Source organism: Lepidochelys olivacea (assembly GCF_965140295.1).
Source record: "Lepidochelys olivacea isolate rLepOli2 genome assembly, chromosome: 22".
In the NCBI taxonomy this organism is placed as follows: domain Eukaryota; kingdom Metazoa; phylum Chordata; order Testudines; family Cheloniidae; genus Lepidochelys; species Lepidochelys olivacea.
The window spans coordinates 10,875,853-10,891,739 of NC_140432.1; the positions used below are offsets into that span (position 1 = coordinate 10,875,853).

A 15,887-nucleotide genomic window follows, 5' to 3' on the forward strand; every position below is an offset into this window, starting at 1 on the left:
GGCATCGGCGAACCACAACCCTCACACGCTCCTGCCATGCCCCCTCACACGCCCAGGTTAAAGGCATTCTTGAACCACGACACGCCTCTGACACGCCCCCGCCACGCCCCCAGCAGGTAGATGCTTCATGGACAGACACACCCCTGACACGCCCCCGCCATGCCCCTGACACGCCCCCCCCGGCTGAAGGCATGAAAGCACAAGCCTCACACGCCCCCCAGGCTAAAGGCATCCTCGAACAACGACACCCCCCTGACACGCCCCCGCCACACCCCCAGAAGTTATATGGTTTGTACACAGACACGCCCCTCACACGCCCCCACCACGCCCCCGCCAGGCCCCCAGATTAAAGGCATCGGCGAACCACAACCCTGACACGCTCCTGCCATGCCCCCTCACACCCCCAGGTTAAAGGCATCCTCGAACAACGACACGCCCCTGACACACCTCTGACACGCCCCCGCCACACCCCCAGAAGTTAGATGGTTTGTAGACAGACACGCCCCTCACACGCCCCCGCCAGGCCCCCGCCAGGCCCCCAGACTAAAGGCATCGGCGAACCACAACCCTGACACGCTCCTGCCATGCCCCGTCACACCCCCAGGTTAAAGGCATACTTGAACGACGACACGACCCTGGCACGCCTCTGACACGCCCCTGACACGCCCCCCCCGGCTGAAGGCATGAAAGCACAAGCCTCACACTCCCCCCCAGGCTAAAGGCATCCTCGAACAACGACACGCCCCTGACACGCCCCCGCCACACCTCCAGAAGTTAGATGGTCTGTAGACAGACACGCCCCTCACACGCCCCCGCCACACCCCCAGAAGTTAGATGGTCTGTAGACAGACACACCCCTGACACGCCCCCGCCATGCCCCTGACATGGCCCAACCCCGGCTGAAGGCATGAAAGCACAAGCCTTACATGCCCCCAGGCGGATTTTATCCTCGAACAACGACACGCCCCTGACACGCCCCCGCCACACCCCCAGAAGTGAGATGGTTTGTAGACAGACACGCCCCTGACACGCCCCCGCCACGCCCCCGCCAGGCCCCCAGACTAAAGGCATCGGCGAACCACAACCCTGACACGCTGCTGCCATGCCCCCTCACACCCCCAGGTTAAAGGCATTCTTGAACCACGACACGACCCTGACACGCCTCTGACACGCCCCCGCCACGCCCCCAGCAGGAAGATGCTTCATGGACAGACACACCCCTGACACGCCCCCGCCATGCCCCTGACACGCCCCCCCCGGCTGAAGGCATGAAAGCACAAGCCTCACATGCCCCACCCCAGGCTAAAGGAATCCTCGAACAACGACACACCTCTGACACGCCCCCGCCACACCCCCAGAAGTTAGATGTTTTGTAGACAGACACGCCCCTGACACACCCCCAACACGCCCCCGCCAGGCCCCCAGACTAAAGGCATCGGTGAACCACAACCCTGACACGCTCCTGCCATGCCCCCTCACACCCCCAGGTTAAAGGCATTCTTGAACCACGACACGCCTCTGACACGCCCCCGCCACGCCCCCAGCAGGTAGATGCTTCATGGACAGACACACCCCTGACACGCCCCCGCTATGCCCCTGACACGCCCCCCCCCGGCTGAAGGCATGAAAGCACAAGCCTCACACGCCCCCCCAGGCTAAAGGCATCCTCCAACAACGATACGCCCCTGACACGCCTCTGACACGCCCCCGCCACACCCCCAGAAGTTAGATGGTCTGTAGACAGACACGCCCCTGACACGCCCCCGCCACACCCCCAGAAGTTAGATGGTCTGTAGACAGACACGCCCCCGCCACGCCCCCGCCAGGCCCCCAGACTAAAGGCATCGGCGAACCACAACCCTGACACGCTCCTGCCATGCCCCCTCACACCCCCAGGTTAAAGGCATCCTCGAACAACGACACGCCCCTGACACGCCTCTGACACGCCCCCGCCACACCCCCCAGAATTTAGATGGTTTGTAGACAGATACGCCCCTGACACGCCCCCGCCAGGCCCCCAGACTAAAGGCATCGGCGAACCACAACCCTGACACGCTCCTGCCATGCCCCCTCACACCCCCAGGTTAAAGGCATTCTTGAACGACGACACGACCCTGACACACCTCTGACACGCCCCCGCCACGCCCCCAGCAGGAAGATGCTTCATGGACAGACACACCCCTGACACGCCCCCGCCATGCCCCTGACACGCCCCCCCGGCTGAAGGCATGAAAGCACAAGCCTCACATGCCCCATCCCAGGCTAAAGGAATCCTCGAACAACGACACGCCTCTGACACGCCCCCGCCACACCCCCAGAAGTTAGATGGTTTGTAGACAGACACGCCCCTCACACGCCCCCGCCAGGCCCCCAGACTAAAGGCATCGGCGAACCACAACCCTGACACGCTCCTGCCATGCCCCCTCACACCCCCAGGTTAAAGGCATCCTCGAACAACGACACGCCCCTGACACACCTCTGACACGCCCCCGCCACAACCCCAGAAGTTAGATGGTTTGTAGACAGACACGCCCCTCACACGCCCCCGCCACGCCCCCGCCAGGCCCCCAGACTAAAGGCATCGGAGAACCACAACCCTGAGACGCTCCTGCCATGCCCCCTCACACCCCCAGGTTAAAGGCATTCTTGAACCATGACACGCCTCTGACACGCCCCCGCCACGCCCCCAGCAGGTAGATGCTTCATGGACAGACACACCCCTGACACGCCCCCGCTATGCCCCTGACACGCCCCCCCCCCGGCTGAAGGCATGAAAGCACAAGCCTCACACGCCCCCCCAGGCTAAAGGCATCCTCCAACGACGACACGCCCCTGACACGCCCCCGCCACACCCCCAGAAGTTAGATGGTCTGTAGACAGACACACCCCTCACACGCCCCCGCCACGCCCCCGCCAGGCCCCCAGACTAAAGGCATCGGCGAACCACAACCCTGACACGCTCCTGCCATGCCCCCTCACACCCCCAGGTTAAAGGCATCCTCGAACAACGACACGCCCCTGACACGCCTCTGACACGCCCCCGCCACACCCCCCAGAAGTTAGATGGTTTGTAGACAGATACGCCCCTGACACGCCCCCGCCACGCCCCCGCCAGGCCCCCAGACTAAAGGCATCGGCGAACCACAACCCTGACACGCTCCTGCCATGCCCCGTCACATCCCCAGGTTAAAGGCATTCTTGAACGACGACACGACCCTGACACGCCTCTGACACGCCCCCGCCACACCCCCAGAAGTTAGATGCTTTATGGACAGACACACCCCTGACACGCCCCCGCCATGCCCCTGACACGCCCCCCCCAGCTGAAGGCATGAAAGCACAAGCCTCACACGCCCCCCAGGCTAAAGGCATCCTCGAACAACGACACGCCTCTGACACGCCCCCAGAAGTTAGATGGTCTGTAGACAGACTCGCCCCTGACACGCCCCCGCCACACCCCCAGAAGTGAGATGGTTTGTAGACAGACACGCCCCTGACACGCCCCCGCCACGCCCCCGCCAGGCCCCCAGACTAAAGGCATCGGCGAACCACAACCCTGACACGCTCCTGCCATGCCCCCTCACACCCCCAGGTTAAAGGCATTCTTGAACGACGACACGACCCTGACACGCCTCTGACACGCCCCCGCCACGCCCCCAGCAGGAAGATGCTTCATGGACAGACACACCCCTGACACGCCCCCGCCATGCCCCTGACACGCCCCCCCCGGCTGAAGGCATGAAAGCACAAGCCTCACATGCCCCACCCCAGGCTAAAGGAATCCTCGAACAACGACACACCTCTGACACGCCCCCGCCACACCCCCAGAAGTTAGATGTTTTGTAGACAGACACGCCCCTGACACACCCCCAACACGCCCCCGCCAGGCCCCCAGACTAAAGGCATCGGTGAACCACAACCCTGACACGCTCCTGCCATGCCCCCTCACACCCCCAGGTTAAAGGCATTCTTGAACCACGACACGCCTCTGACACGCCCCCGCCACGCCCCCAGCAGGTAGATGCTTCATGGACAGACACACCCCTGACACGCCCCCGCTATGCCCCTGACACGCCCCCCCCGGCTGAAGGCATGAAAGCACAAGCCTCACACGCCCCCCCAGGCTAAAGGCATCCTCCAACAACGATACGCCCCTGACACGCCTCTGACACGCCCCCGCCACACCCCCAGAAGTTAGATGGTCTGTAGACAGACACGCCTCTGACACGCCCCCGCCACACCCCCAGAAGTTAGATGGTCTGTAGACAGACACACCCCTCACACGCCCCCGCCACGCCCCCGCCAGGCCCCCAGACTAAAGGCATCGGCGAACCACAACCCTGACACGCTCCTGCCATGCCCCCTCACACCCCCAGGTTAAAGGCATCCTCGAACAACGACACGCCCCTGACACGCCTCTGACACGCCCCCGCCACACCCCCCAGAATTTAGATGGTTTGTAGACAGATACGCCCCTGACACGCCCCCGCCAGGCCCCCAGACTAAAGGCATCGGCGAACCACAACCCTGACACGCTCCTGCCATGCCCCCTCACACCCCCAGGTTAAAGGCATTCTTGAACGACGACACGACCCTGACACACCTCTGACACGCCCCCGCCACGCCCCCAGCAGGAAGATGCTTCATGGACAGACACACCCCTGACACGCCCCCGCCATGCCCCTGACACGCCCCCCCGGCTGAAGGCATGAAAGCACAAGCCTCACATGCCCCACCCCAGGCTAAAGGAATCCTCGAACAACGACACGCCTCTGACACGCCCCCGCCACACCCCCAGAAGTTAGATGGTTTGTAGACAGACACGCCCCTCACACGCCCCCGCCACGCCCCCGCCAGGCCCCCAGAGTAAAGGCATCGGCGAACCACAACCCTGACACGCTCCTGCCATGCCCCCTCACACCCCCAGGTTAAAGGCATCCTCGAACAACGACACGCCCCTGACACACCTCTGACACGCCCCCGCCACACCCCCAGAAGTTAGATGGTTTGTAGACAGACACGCCCCTCACACGCCCCCGCCACGCCCCCGCCAGGCCCCCAGACTAAAGGCATCGGAGAACCACAACCCTGAGACGCTCCTGCCATGCCCCCTCACACCCCCAGGTTAAAGGCATTCTTGAACCATGACACGCCTCTGACACGCCCCCGCCACGCCCCCAGCAGGTAGATGCTTCATGGACAGACACACCCCTGACACGCCCCCGCTATGCCCCTGACACGCCCCCCCCCGGCTGAAGGCATGAAAGCACAAGCCTCACACGCCCCCCCAGGCTAAAGGCATCCTCCAACGACGACACGCCCCTGACACGCCCCCGCCACACCCCCAGAAGTTAGATGGTCTGTAGACAGACACACCCCTCACACGCCCCCGCCACGCCCCCGCCAGGCCCCCAGACTAAAGGCATCGGCGAACCACAACCCTGACACGCTCCTGCCATGCCCCCTCACACCCCCAGGTTAAAGGCATCCTCGAAGAACGACACGCCCCTGACACACCTCTGACACGCCCCCGCCACAACCCCAGAAGTTAGATGGTTTGTAGACAGACACGCCCCTCACACGCCCCCGCCACGCCCCCGCCAGGCCCCCAGACTAAAGGCATCGGAGAACCACAACCCTGAGACGCTCCTGCCATGCCCCCTCACACCCCCAGGTTAAAGGCATTCTTGAACCATGACACGCCTCTGACACGCCCCCGCCACGCCCCCAGCAGGTAGATGCTTCATGGACAGACACACCCCTGACACGCCCCCGCTATGCCCCTGACACGCCCCCCCCCGGCTGAAGGCATGAAAGCACAAGCCTCACACGCCCCCCCAGGCTAAAGGCATCCTCCAACGACGACACACCCCTGACACGCCCCCGCCACACCCCCAGAAGTTAGATGGTCTGTAGACAGACACACCCCTCACACGCCCCCGCCACGCCCCCGCCAGGCCCCCAGACTAAAGGCATCGGCGAACCACAACCCTGACACGCTCCTGCCATGCCCCCTCACACCCCCAGGTTAAAGGCATCCTCGAACAACGACGCCCCTGACACGCCTCTGACATGCCCCCGCCACACCCCCCAGAAGTTAGATGGTTTGTAGACAGATACGCCCCTGACACGCCCCCGCCACGCCCCCGCCAGGCCCCCAGACTAAAGGCATCGGCGAACCACAACCCTGACACGCTCCTGCCATGCCCCATCACACCCCCAGGTTAAAGGCATTCTTGAACGACGACACGACCCTGACACGCCTCTGACACCCCCCCGCCACACCCCCAGAAGTTAGATGCTTTATGGACAGACACACCCCTGACACGCCCCCGCCATGCCCCTGACACGCCCCCCCCGGCTGAAGGCATGAAAGCACAAGCCTCACACGCCCCCCAGGCTAAAGGCATCCTCGAACAACGACACGCCCCTGACACGCCTCTGACACGCCCCCAGAAGTTAGATGGTCTGTAGACAGACTCGCCCCTGACACGCCCCCGCCACACCCCCAGAAGTTAAATGGTCTGTAGACAGACACACCCCGACACGCCCCCGCCATGCCCCTGACACGCCGCCCCCCCCGGCTGAAGGCATGAAAGCACAAGCCTTACATGCCCCCAGGCTGAAGGCATCCTCGAACAACGACACGCCCCTGACACGCCCCCGCCACACCCCCAGAAGTTAGATAGCTTGTAGACAGACACGCCCCTGACACGCCCCCGCCACACCCCCCAGAAGTTAAATGGTCTGTAGACAGACACACCCCTGACACGCTCCCCGCCATGCCCCTGACACGCCCCCCCGGCTGAAGGCATGAAAGCACCAGCCTCACACGCCCCCCAGGCTGAAGGCATCCTCGAACGACACGCCCCTGACACGCCCCCGCCACACCCCCAGAAGTTAGATAGCTTGTAGACAGACACGCCCCTGACACGCCCCCGCCACGCCCCCGCCAGGCCCTCAGACTAAAGGCATCGGCGAACCACAACCCTGACACGCTCCTGCCATGCCCCCTCACACCCCCAGGTTAAAGGCATTCTTGACCCACGACACGACCCTGAGACGCCTCTGACACGCCCCCGCCACGCCCCCAGCAGGTAGATGCTGGGGCCCGCGTAGCCTTGAGACCCCCCTCCACCTCCGCCCGCCGTGGCCCTTATATGCCCTCATAGGGGCTAGGCAGCCTCGAAACATGCCCCCGCTATATCCCTGACGCCCCCCCCCCATGTGCTTGCATTAGCTCTGATACATGCCCCCGTACACTGAGGACCCTCCCCCCAAAACACCCTGGGTGTCCTCATGTCAGAACCCACTTCCATCCATACCCTCCCCATGTGTGGGCTGACTGTCTACTCTTATCTGTACCCCTGTGCTCAATGCTCCCTCTCTGCTCTGCCTGCAAGGAGAACCGTCCAGTCACACTGCGTTGCGGGGTGGTTTTTGTGGGGGAGAAACACATCCAGCGAAGGACAAAGCAGGGACAATTGCCTTTATTTGATTGGTGACCTCAAGCACGTGCCCCCCCCTCCCCCCGGCCCGGGCCCAACCGTGTCCAAAACTAGCCCTGAACGTTAATATTGTGTCTCTCATTGTAACGGCTGGCACTCTTTCCTCAAGAGCAGTGTGTCTTTACAAAGCCCTTCCATCCAGGACGTCTGCCACCCTGTTTCATGTTCTCCCTCTCGAGCAGGGAATGCTGTGCTGAAGAGCAGCAGCTGTTGATTAGTGCACAGCAACCTGGACCCAAGCCTCATATCTCGGGAGGCAAAAGTGAAGGAGAGCTGCAGGAGGGAAGGGACTACACAGCACAGAAATAGCTGAGTTAACTTCTACAGCTGGGGTAGAATGGAATCCAACCGTAACAATGAGTTAATGAGAAATGATAATGGAACTGTGTCTAGCCACTGATTACAAATCATATACTTTAATAATATACAGAATTGTGTATAGTCACTCTCTTCGATTACATAAAACAAAGACGTTTATTTCCATCCTAGCCGCTTTGTTTGAGAATGAAACTATGAAACCAGACTCTATTATACCTAGCAAGGAGGCTTTGCCTTGGCTTCGCTTTCTTCTGGTCATTCAGCACTTCAGTGGTGCAAGGTTTACCTTACAAATAGCCCTACCTCCCCTGTACAAAATCCATAAAGCTGTTTGCATTAGAACTGAAGTGAGGCAATAATGGGCGTATTTCTGTTCATCATAGCTTTTTGTAAAGATTTGGTCTACCCCGAATTAAAAATCTGGGCTTCTCGCAAACTGACAGTGTCCCTTTAACTGTGTCCTGAAGGGGAAAAATATATACATTAGGAGGGTGCCCCTTCTGATGTCTTTATGATGTACAAAGGCAGCCTTATATATTTATTTAATTCATCAAGCATATGTTCGTTTGTTTGAAGCTATTAGAAGTAGCAGAAATATGAAGTCTGGTCATCTCTGCTTTCACTGGAAGACTTGCTGGGGTCTCAGAGAAAAGTTTGCCAAGCTTTGTCAGCCTTTGGTGATGGAATAGTGAATAATTAACAGAGAGAACTTTTCTTCTGTTTGTGGGACATTTGTGTTCAACAGGTTTAATAATAAAAACAAGAACAATAGTAATTAATCAGGTTTCAGTTCCTCGGTATTGGGGATGTCCAAATCCTCCAAGTTCTCTAGTGGACATAGTGTAAACAAGACCTCCATTTCTAATGGAGAAATGAAGCAAGTGCATACTTCTTCCCATGTCCCCACAACTCAAGCACCTTTTAAATATATCATAAAGAAACCAAAAAAGGGCACACACCCAATCTTTGCTTTCCTTTGCAGGTCACCTTTCAGACAAAACCCTCAACCATCTTGCGGCAGAGGTGCCCTCAGATTGGTTCTGCTGTTTATGTGCCCTGAGGGTTTTGAGTTGTTTAAATGTAGAAAGCAAATAAGCGTCCGACCTGGCGTAAACTGTGCAGCCCCACTGATATCAATGGATTTGCACCCACTCAGAGATCTGAAATTGAAATGTGCAGGGAACTCCTCAAAGCATAAGCCGATCAGATAAACTCTGCAGCCTCTCTCTGCAGGATTTTAGGAACGCTGCAGACTGCTGGCACTTACTGATAGTCATTTGTCCAAACCCTTTGATTATCCGAATGAACGTCATGTCCCCTGTTACATTTGTATAACTCAGTTTGCCCTGCTTTGTACAAAACAACTAGAGTCTCATTCGATCACGGCCGACCAAAATAACGGCACTGCAAAGCCGTGCATGGGTCCGTGAAACTGGAATACACTTTGCCAGATTGATTTCTGCAAAGATGGGACCAAGGCGGCTGTGACTAATGTGTATTTATACAAACTGGCTCCTTCCTGCTTAGAAGAAAAATCCGTGCCTGGTCTTTTCCTTCCTTCCATCCTTCCTTAGAACAGATCGCTGGCCTTAAATCTACGCATGCTTGCCCATTTGGGCTGATGTAGGAGTCAGTCATCATTCGTAACAAGCCTACGAGGCAAAGGCGTCTGGGTGTTGCAAGCAAATGAAGGGAGGAACATGCTGTACCAACCTGCCAGTGCTGTGGGTTCACTTATTTCTAAAACAGAGGACGATGGAGACAGACAGAGAGAGAACAGAAAGGGGAGGGGGAGAAAATACATAGTTCATGTTTTCAGACAGTTGATGAAAGAATGATCATTAGAAAGGTGAGTACACACTGATAATAATGCACATGCCGCTGACATGGTTACACAGGACAGACAGGAAGTGTGGTTACCATCGGGAAAAATGACAGCGTCTCTCTCCATACATCCCGACTCACATTTGCTTGTCTACATTTGAAAGACAATTCAGATTAAGGGAGGCTGTGAATTTAAAGCACAATAGCTATTCCTGAATAACTCTGTGCGTGGACATACTTCTTTCAGAATAAGCAAGCTTTGTTCTGGTTTAGCTTAATCCAATTTGAAAATGGATTAAGCTACACAGGAACAAGGCAATCTTATTTCAGAATAAGAGTGTCCACACGTGGAGTTATTTGAGAATAGTTATTCTGGGATAACCCCAGGTGTAGAAAAGCCCCCAGTGATGAGAGTCTACTGCAGAGGAAGCTATATCCTATTCGGCCTTGAGTGTCAGAACAAGTATCAGATAAGTACATGGGATCACAGTGACTGGGGCTGAGGCATAGGGAGAGTACACGACCAGATTTTCAGATGCCAGGTGACACTGGCAGGTGAACTCAACAGCCAGCAATCTAGGAGGGACTAGGAGACAATAAACATGAACCCCTCCACTCTGTGACACATCAGTTTTGCAGAATGCAACCCTGGCTTTAAAGGGAGGCCCTGGCAGAGCAATGTCTCTGACCCCTGGGCCCACTCACTGCATTGCCCTGAGAAAATACTGAACAGGTCGGCTGGCAAGGACTGTGACCATGGAGGTGGCATTTTGGAGGCACGGGCGTGAAGGTGGAAGCGGTTTAGTGAGGTGCAGAACTAAGACGGAGACCACTACAAAGGTATGGAAGGGTCTGCTTTCCTTTTCCAGGCGAGGGGACCAGATCTCTTTCCCAAGGCTGCATAGTCTAGTAGAACAAGACTGGGACTGGGAGCCAGGCTTACCTAACCCCAGCTCAGCCACTGACTCCTACCCCCTCATATGTACTCACTGCATGTCTCAGTTTACCTATCTGTAAAATGCAGGAGACAGTGCCTACCTACTTCAGAGAAGTGCTGGGAGGAGTCATTCATGTTTGTACAGTGCTTTGGAGACACGAGGCTTTAGATTTAATATCATCATTGGGGCAAGGGGAGGAGTGTGTGTGGGGGGGGAGTTGGTGAAGTGACATCACATTTTGCTCACAGAAAGAGAAAACGGCTCCCTTTAATACTCGGCTGCTAGCAGTATACATCTGTGTGCATTAGTGAATAAGCAGGGTCGGGTTCTTCTAAGCATAAGGGCCTTGTTTATTTGCAGCTTGGACATGAGGAGGAAGCATTGAATTAAATGGCCAGAGTCCACTTCCTCAGGATGGTGGGTTCATTGCTGTGGTAACGTCCCTTCTCTTGTTTTGCCTCACACCTTTCTGCAGGCGAGATTCAGATTCACTCTTCCCCCAGAGGACCCAACACAGGCCTATGCCACGTAAGCCCTGAAAGTAAGGCGCCAACAGCCTTGGACTGGCACTTTGCAGGAAGTTGAATTCCACCCTTTGTGAGGCTTGGTGGTTATCCAGCTCCCTCCGTCAGTACCGGCAGCGTCTCCTCACAAAGCACAGGCTCAGCCCCTCATACCTACCGTACAGAATTATACTGGCATTGGTGTTCCCCAGCTTGTTAGTGGCCACGCAGGTGTAGTTGCCGTAATCCTTCTCCGAGACATTGAAGAAGGTCAGCGTGGACATTCGACCTTTGTTCTCGATTCTCACTCCATCCAGCCCATTGGCTAACCTGCGGGGCGAGAAAGACGAAGGGCCGGGCCCCCCAGTGACAGGAGCGATCAATTCCCATCCCCATGCAGTCACACCAGCTATATCTAGGTTAGTGGGGAAAGCCCCACTAGTCCCCAAATCAGGACCTCCCAGCTGGCTGTCACAAGACACTGGGCTAGCTCCTCGGCTGGTCTAAAGCAGAATGGCTTTCCTGATAGTGGAGCTATGCCACTGCCCCAAAGTCTCCCCCTCTTCCTGAAGGTTCCCCGGTCCTGGATATTTTCTGCCAGGTTATTGAGAAGGTTCTTCCAGCTAAGGGGACCCCCAGACCAGGCCATCACTGAGGGTTCGTCTACACTGGAGCGGGGAGGTTTAATTTCCAGCCGAGGTGTAGACACCCATGCTAGCTCTGCTTGAGCTAGACTGCTAAACACAGCTGTGAGATTTGGGACCTGGATGTTTTAATTGCAGATCCCGATGCGCCTCCCACAGGATCCTTTACTTAAAGAGACGTCTGCAGCAAGATCCCCCCACCCCACCCCCTATAAATATATTAAAATGAAGTGTAATTCTCTCTCCTTCCCATGCTGACAGATGGCCATCCTGACCCAGGGAATTCAGCACTCCCCATCTGTGCCCAGAACGCAGCTCGGGATCTGCCAGGCCCTGGCAGCTTGTTTAGGTACCTGGTTTCTTCTTTAAACCACTGAAATTCTGCGACAGGGACGGCGGAGGCCTCGCAGCGCAAGATTCCCTTCTGGCCCACCGAGGCACCAGTGTTCTTGGCATTGGAGATGTACGGTGGGTCTGCAGAGCAAAGGGACGTTATTCCGGAGGGAGGGCTGGGGCCCCGGGATACAGTACTGCTGCCGTGAGGGGCTCCGGATCCCGAGCACAAGCTGGGCTCAGAGAGACGTGGGGATGAGGAGGGGTGTTCAGGACGGTGAGGGGATGTGGAGCCGTGTTGTTATGAGGCTGGTTGGAACCCAGTCTAGGTTGTGCCCTCCTGGGATGGCGGTGGGGGGGGGGGCACAGATCCACACCCATGAGCGGCAGTATTAGGCACTGACCCTTCATATAAAGGACACACAATTGACTGCCATTGCTTTGCTCAGCATCTTTCCCCTTCCCTTCTCAACCCACCCCTGAGCCATCTCCTTTCTCCTGTCTCTCCTTCCACCCCTCATCTGCCCCCTTTGGCCTGTGCTCTCCCCCATTTACTTCTGGGGCTCTCCTTTCCCATGTGGGGTGGGAACGCAGCACCCCTAATTGTGTTGGGGCAGGGTGGAAATTGGGCTCATAGCAAGAGGGAAAAGCCCTGTGTGAGCAGGGACAAAACGAGCCACCCTGCCCCTGAGCCCAACTGGTGGTGAGGGAGGTGGGCCGAAAGCTAGGACGGCTTAGACAGCTGAGGTGGTGGGGCTGGCAGCAAGTATGCCCCATCCAGCAGAGAGGGCCAGAGACACTCCCAGCACAAGGTGGTCACCCCTCCCTACAAAAATGGCCAATATCTGGCCAACATGGGACAGCCGAGAGGGTGAGCGTCTAAGAGCTGTTTGTCGGCCGTCATGAAATGAGATGTCCTAGAAGGGCGGAGGACCACACAGTGACCTCCTGCACCACGACCAACACTCATTGGACTCCTTGTGAGCAGTCTCAGTAGAGCAACCAAAGGCAGAAACGGCCAGGGAGACCAAAGTCTCCTCTCGCCCCCTCGCCGGATCAACACTGGGGCACATTGGTAGGGCAACGTAGATGATATTTGGACTATTGCTACCCATGCCCCATCTCTTGCTCTGGGGACAGAGAGAAAGATTCAGGCCCAGGGTAGCCAAGTCAGCTCTAGGTCATTCAGAAATGAATAAGGTGAATGCCAAGTGTCAATTCAGATACACATTGAACCTCTGGTCCTCCCACCATCTGCCCCAGACCACATGACTGTGGGAAACACACATTTCACAAGCGAGATACCACATGCACAGGATGGAAACTAGGAGCCTGCAGAATGAGAAGAGACGCTCCATTGTAGGGTGCTGTCCCTGATGTCCCTAATCCCACCTTTGGATGCGAATTGGACGAGTCCCCTAAATAGGGACACTTTGAAGGCACAAGGCTCTTTCCTTCCTTCAGGACTCCTCTGATTCATAGCCACGTAGTTCGCACGCCCGAGTGGGCTTTCTTTAAAGTTCTTCTAATCTGATCGGGAAAATTCCCTGGTTTCTAAGTAGCTTTGCATCTTTTAAACCCATTCTGTTGTGCCGAGAAATTTACAAACAGGCCAACACCTGTGTAGGACCTAGACAAAAAGACGAGTTTGGAGAGATGATCCAAAGCCTGAACAATGTATGCAAAGTCTTGCCTCTCCCCTGCACTTAGAAGGGTCGCTATAAAGTGTAACCCTGAGCCAAACCAATCCTGGTTTTGTACGCTCAAAGAATAGACCGACCGCTCCAGTTTCACCCATCTCTGCTAAACCCACTTCTCCTTGTGTCAGGTGTAAAGAGGATTACAACAGTGGAGCCCTGATTGAAAAAGAAAAGAGCACCAGGTAGCAGAGGAGTAGATGCAGCCCTTCATCCCAAAAATACTCAGGTTTTTTTAAGCTTCCCAGAGGCGCAAAAGAATTCGAGTCACTCCTGAAATGCCGACAAGCTTTGCCACTCCAGCTTTTCTGCCTTGGCATGTCCTCTGAAGTCTTTAAAGCGTCTGGGCTCTGAATTCCTAACCATGCTTCTAAAGAACAAATTGTCCTAAGATGTAAATGCTTTAAGCTTAATGAAATGTATATATGTGATTTTCTTACAGCAATTTAGTGGATATAAAAGAGCTACAAGCTCCTTCCTAAAGGGAAGGATCTTTAATGTGCTCTGTGTGTGGTGAGCCACTAGAGATTTTTCCCCCCCTGAATTGCTCCTGAGGAAAAGGGTATTACCATTTATGTTCCAGCTATAAATAGTCTTTAAGGGATGCTGACGTAGATGTTATCTGCTTTATTTTTTTTTCAGGAGTTTATGGTTCTAGTTCAGCTGTTCTAACACACACGCACACCCCCGCCGGCACTGGAATACTAGGATCTCAGCTCTGTTTCCCCATCATCTTGTGCCTTTCATCGTCTTCTAGACCCCTGCAAAGCGGTGAAGAATCAAGACCCTTGGATCTCAACGCTGGCAGGTAGGGAAAGGAAAGTCACACTTCAGGAGCAGCCGTCCCCACTCAGGGCACATCAGCACTCTGAGCCAGGGGTACAATTCCCAGCTGAAGGAGACGAACATGTACTAGCTCTGATCCAGCTTGCATGCTAAAAATAGAGTGTAGCCACGTTGGTGGGAGTGGCGGGAGAGGCGAGCCACCCTGAGTACGTGCCCAGTGCCTGGGATGGGATCATACTCCAGCAGCTAGCCCCTCCCGGCATTCGGCCTGCCATGACTACACTTGATTACTAGCATGCTCGCTCGATGGGAGCTGGTATGGGCATGTCTCCCTCAGCCGAGAATTACACCTTCAGCTTGAAATGTAGACGTACCCTTCGATGGCATGGTAGACAGAACAGAACAGTAAGTTGTGGAACTCTAAGCAGACTACATTACAGCCCCCAGTGTTCAGGTAAAAGCCAAAATGACCTGTGTGAAAAGTCCCCACAACTAGCCTGAGCCCAGTGTTGTCTGAAGCCAGGAGGCGGGATCAGGGAGTGTGTCGTGCAGAGTCGTGCCCTACTTACAGTTTACGGTGACTTTTACTCTCCGGATGTCTGGAGCGGCCACGTCATTGACAGCGCTGCACTCGTACTCCCCGGACTGATCCCGGGTGATCCCAGAGATCTCCAAGTACTCGTCTTCGCTCACAAAACCCCGGCCTGCAAGGGAGAAGGTGCAAATGGAAAGATCAACCCACCAGCTTGCCACCTCCACTCCCGTTGGTCACTGGGAATAAAATCTGATGGTTTGATGGAATGGAGACCTCCAGGCCTGATCCGGATCGGTTACATTGGGGTAAATCTGGGGGCTTCAGGGGGTTTAACTCAGGATTAGGCTGGTTTATCTGGGATCAGAATCAGGCTCTCTGAAACACTCACAGGACTCCAGGGGCCATATCTCACTGCAGCTGTAAAAGAGGTAAAATCCTGGTGGTCCTTCATTGTAAAACATTATTGCCTACATAAGAACCCTGGGACTGAGTCTCCGCAGATCTGGCTCCAGAAGCATATAGGGGTGCTGCATGAGCTGCAAGGGGCCAAAGAACAACTCCTCCAGGCTGGAGCAGTGCCAGGGCCAATGTAAGCATGTTGGGGCATGGCGGGGATCACATTTGGGTTAGGTGGGGGAGCAGCCACAGTGCTTTGGGCTACAGCTATTTTGGGCCGGTGCATGGACCACAGGCAGCTCTGGGAAGGCTACAACCCCAGGAGCTGCTCAGATTTATCCTAGGGGACATGTTGTTCCCAAAGCAGTGCAGAAGTAAAGCCAACCCCTTCCCTTTGGTCCATGC

The 15,887-nt window shown here is 56.0% G+C and overlaps 1 protein-coding gene across 4 annotated transcripts in view; it reads right to left on the reverse strand.

Moving 5' to 3' along the window:
• Window positions 1-15,887, reverse strand: part of LOC311511395 (opioid-binding protein/cell adhesion molecule homolog) — a 705,875-nt gene that overhangs the window by 19,608 nt on the left and 670,380 nt on the right. For 2 of the 4 annotated variants that reach the window (XM_084611957.1, XM_084611959.1), the window contains 4 exons: window positions 15,121-15,255; window positions 12,089-12,209; window positions 11,270-11,421; window positions 7,951-9,566 (listed from right to left, as the gene is read on the reverse strand). In XM_084611957.1, the coding sequence (XP_084468083.1) occupies window positions 9,457-9,566; window positions 11,270-11,421; window positions 12,089-12,209; window positions 15,121-15,255 (518 nt within the window). In that variant the 3' untranslated portion in view covers window positions 7,951-9,456. Of the gene's footprint in view, window positions 1-7,950; window positions 9,567-11,269; window positions 11,422-12,088; window positions 12,210-15,120; window positions 15,256-15,887 lie in introns of those variants that run through there. The other 2 variants (XM_084611958.1, XM_084611956.1) reach the window with 1 other exon arrangement.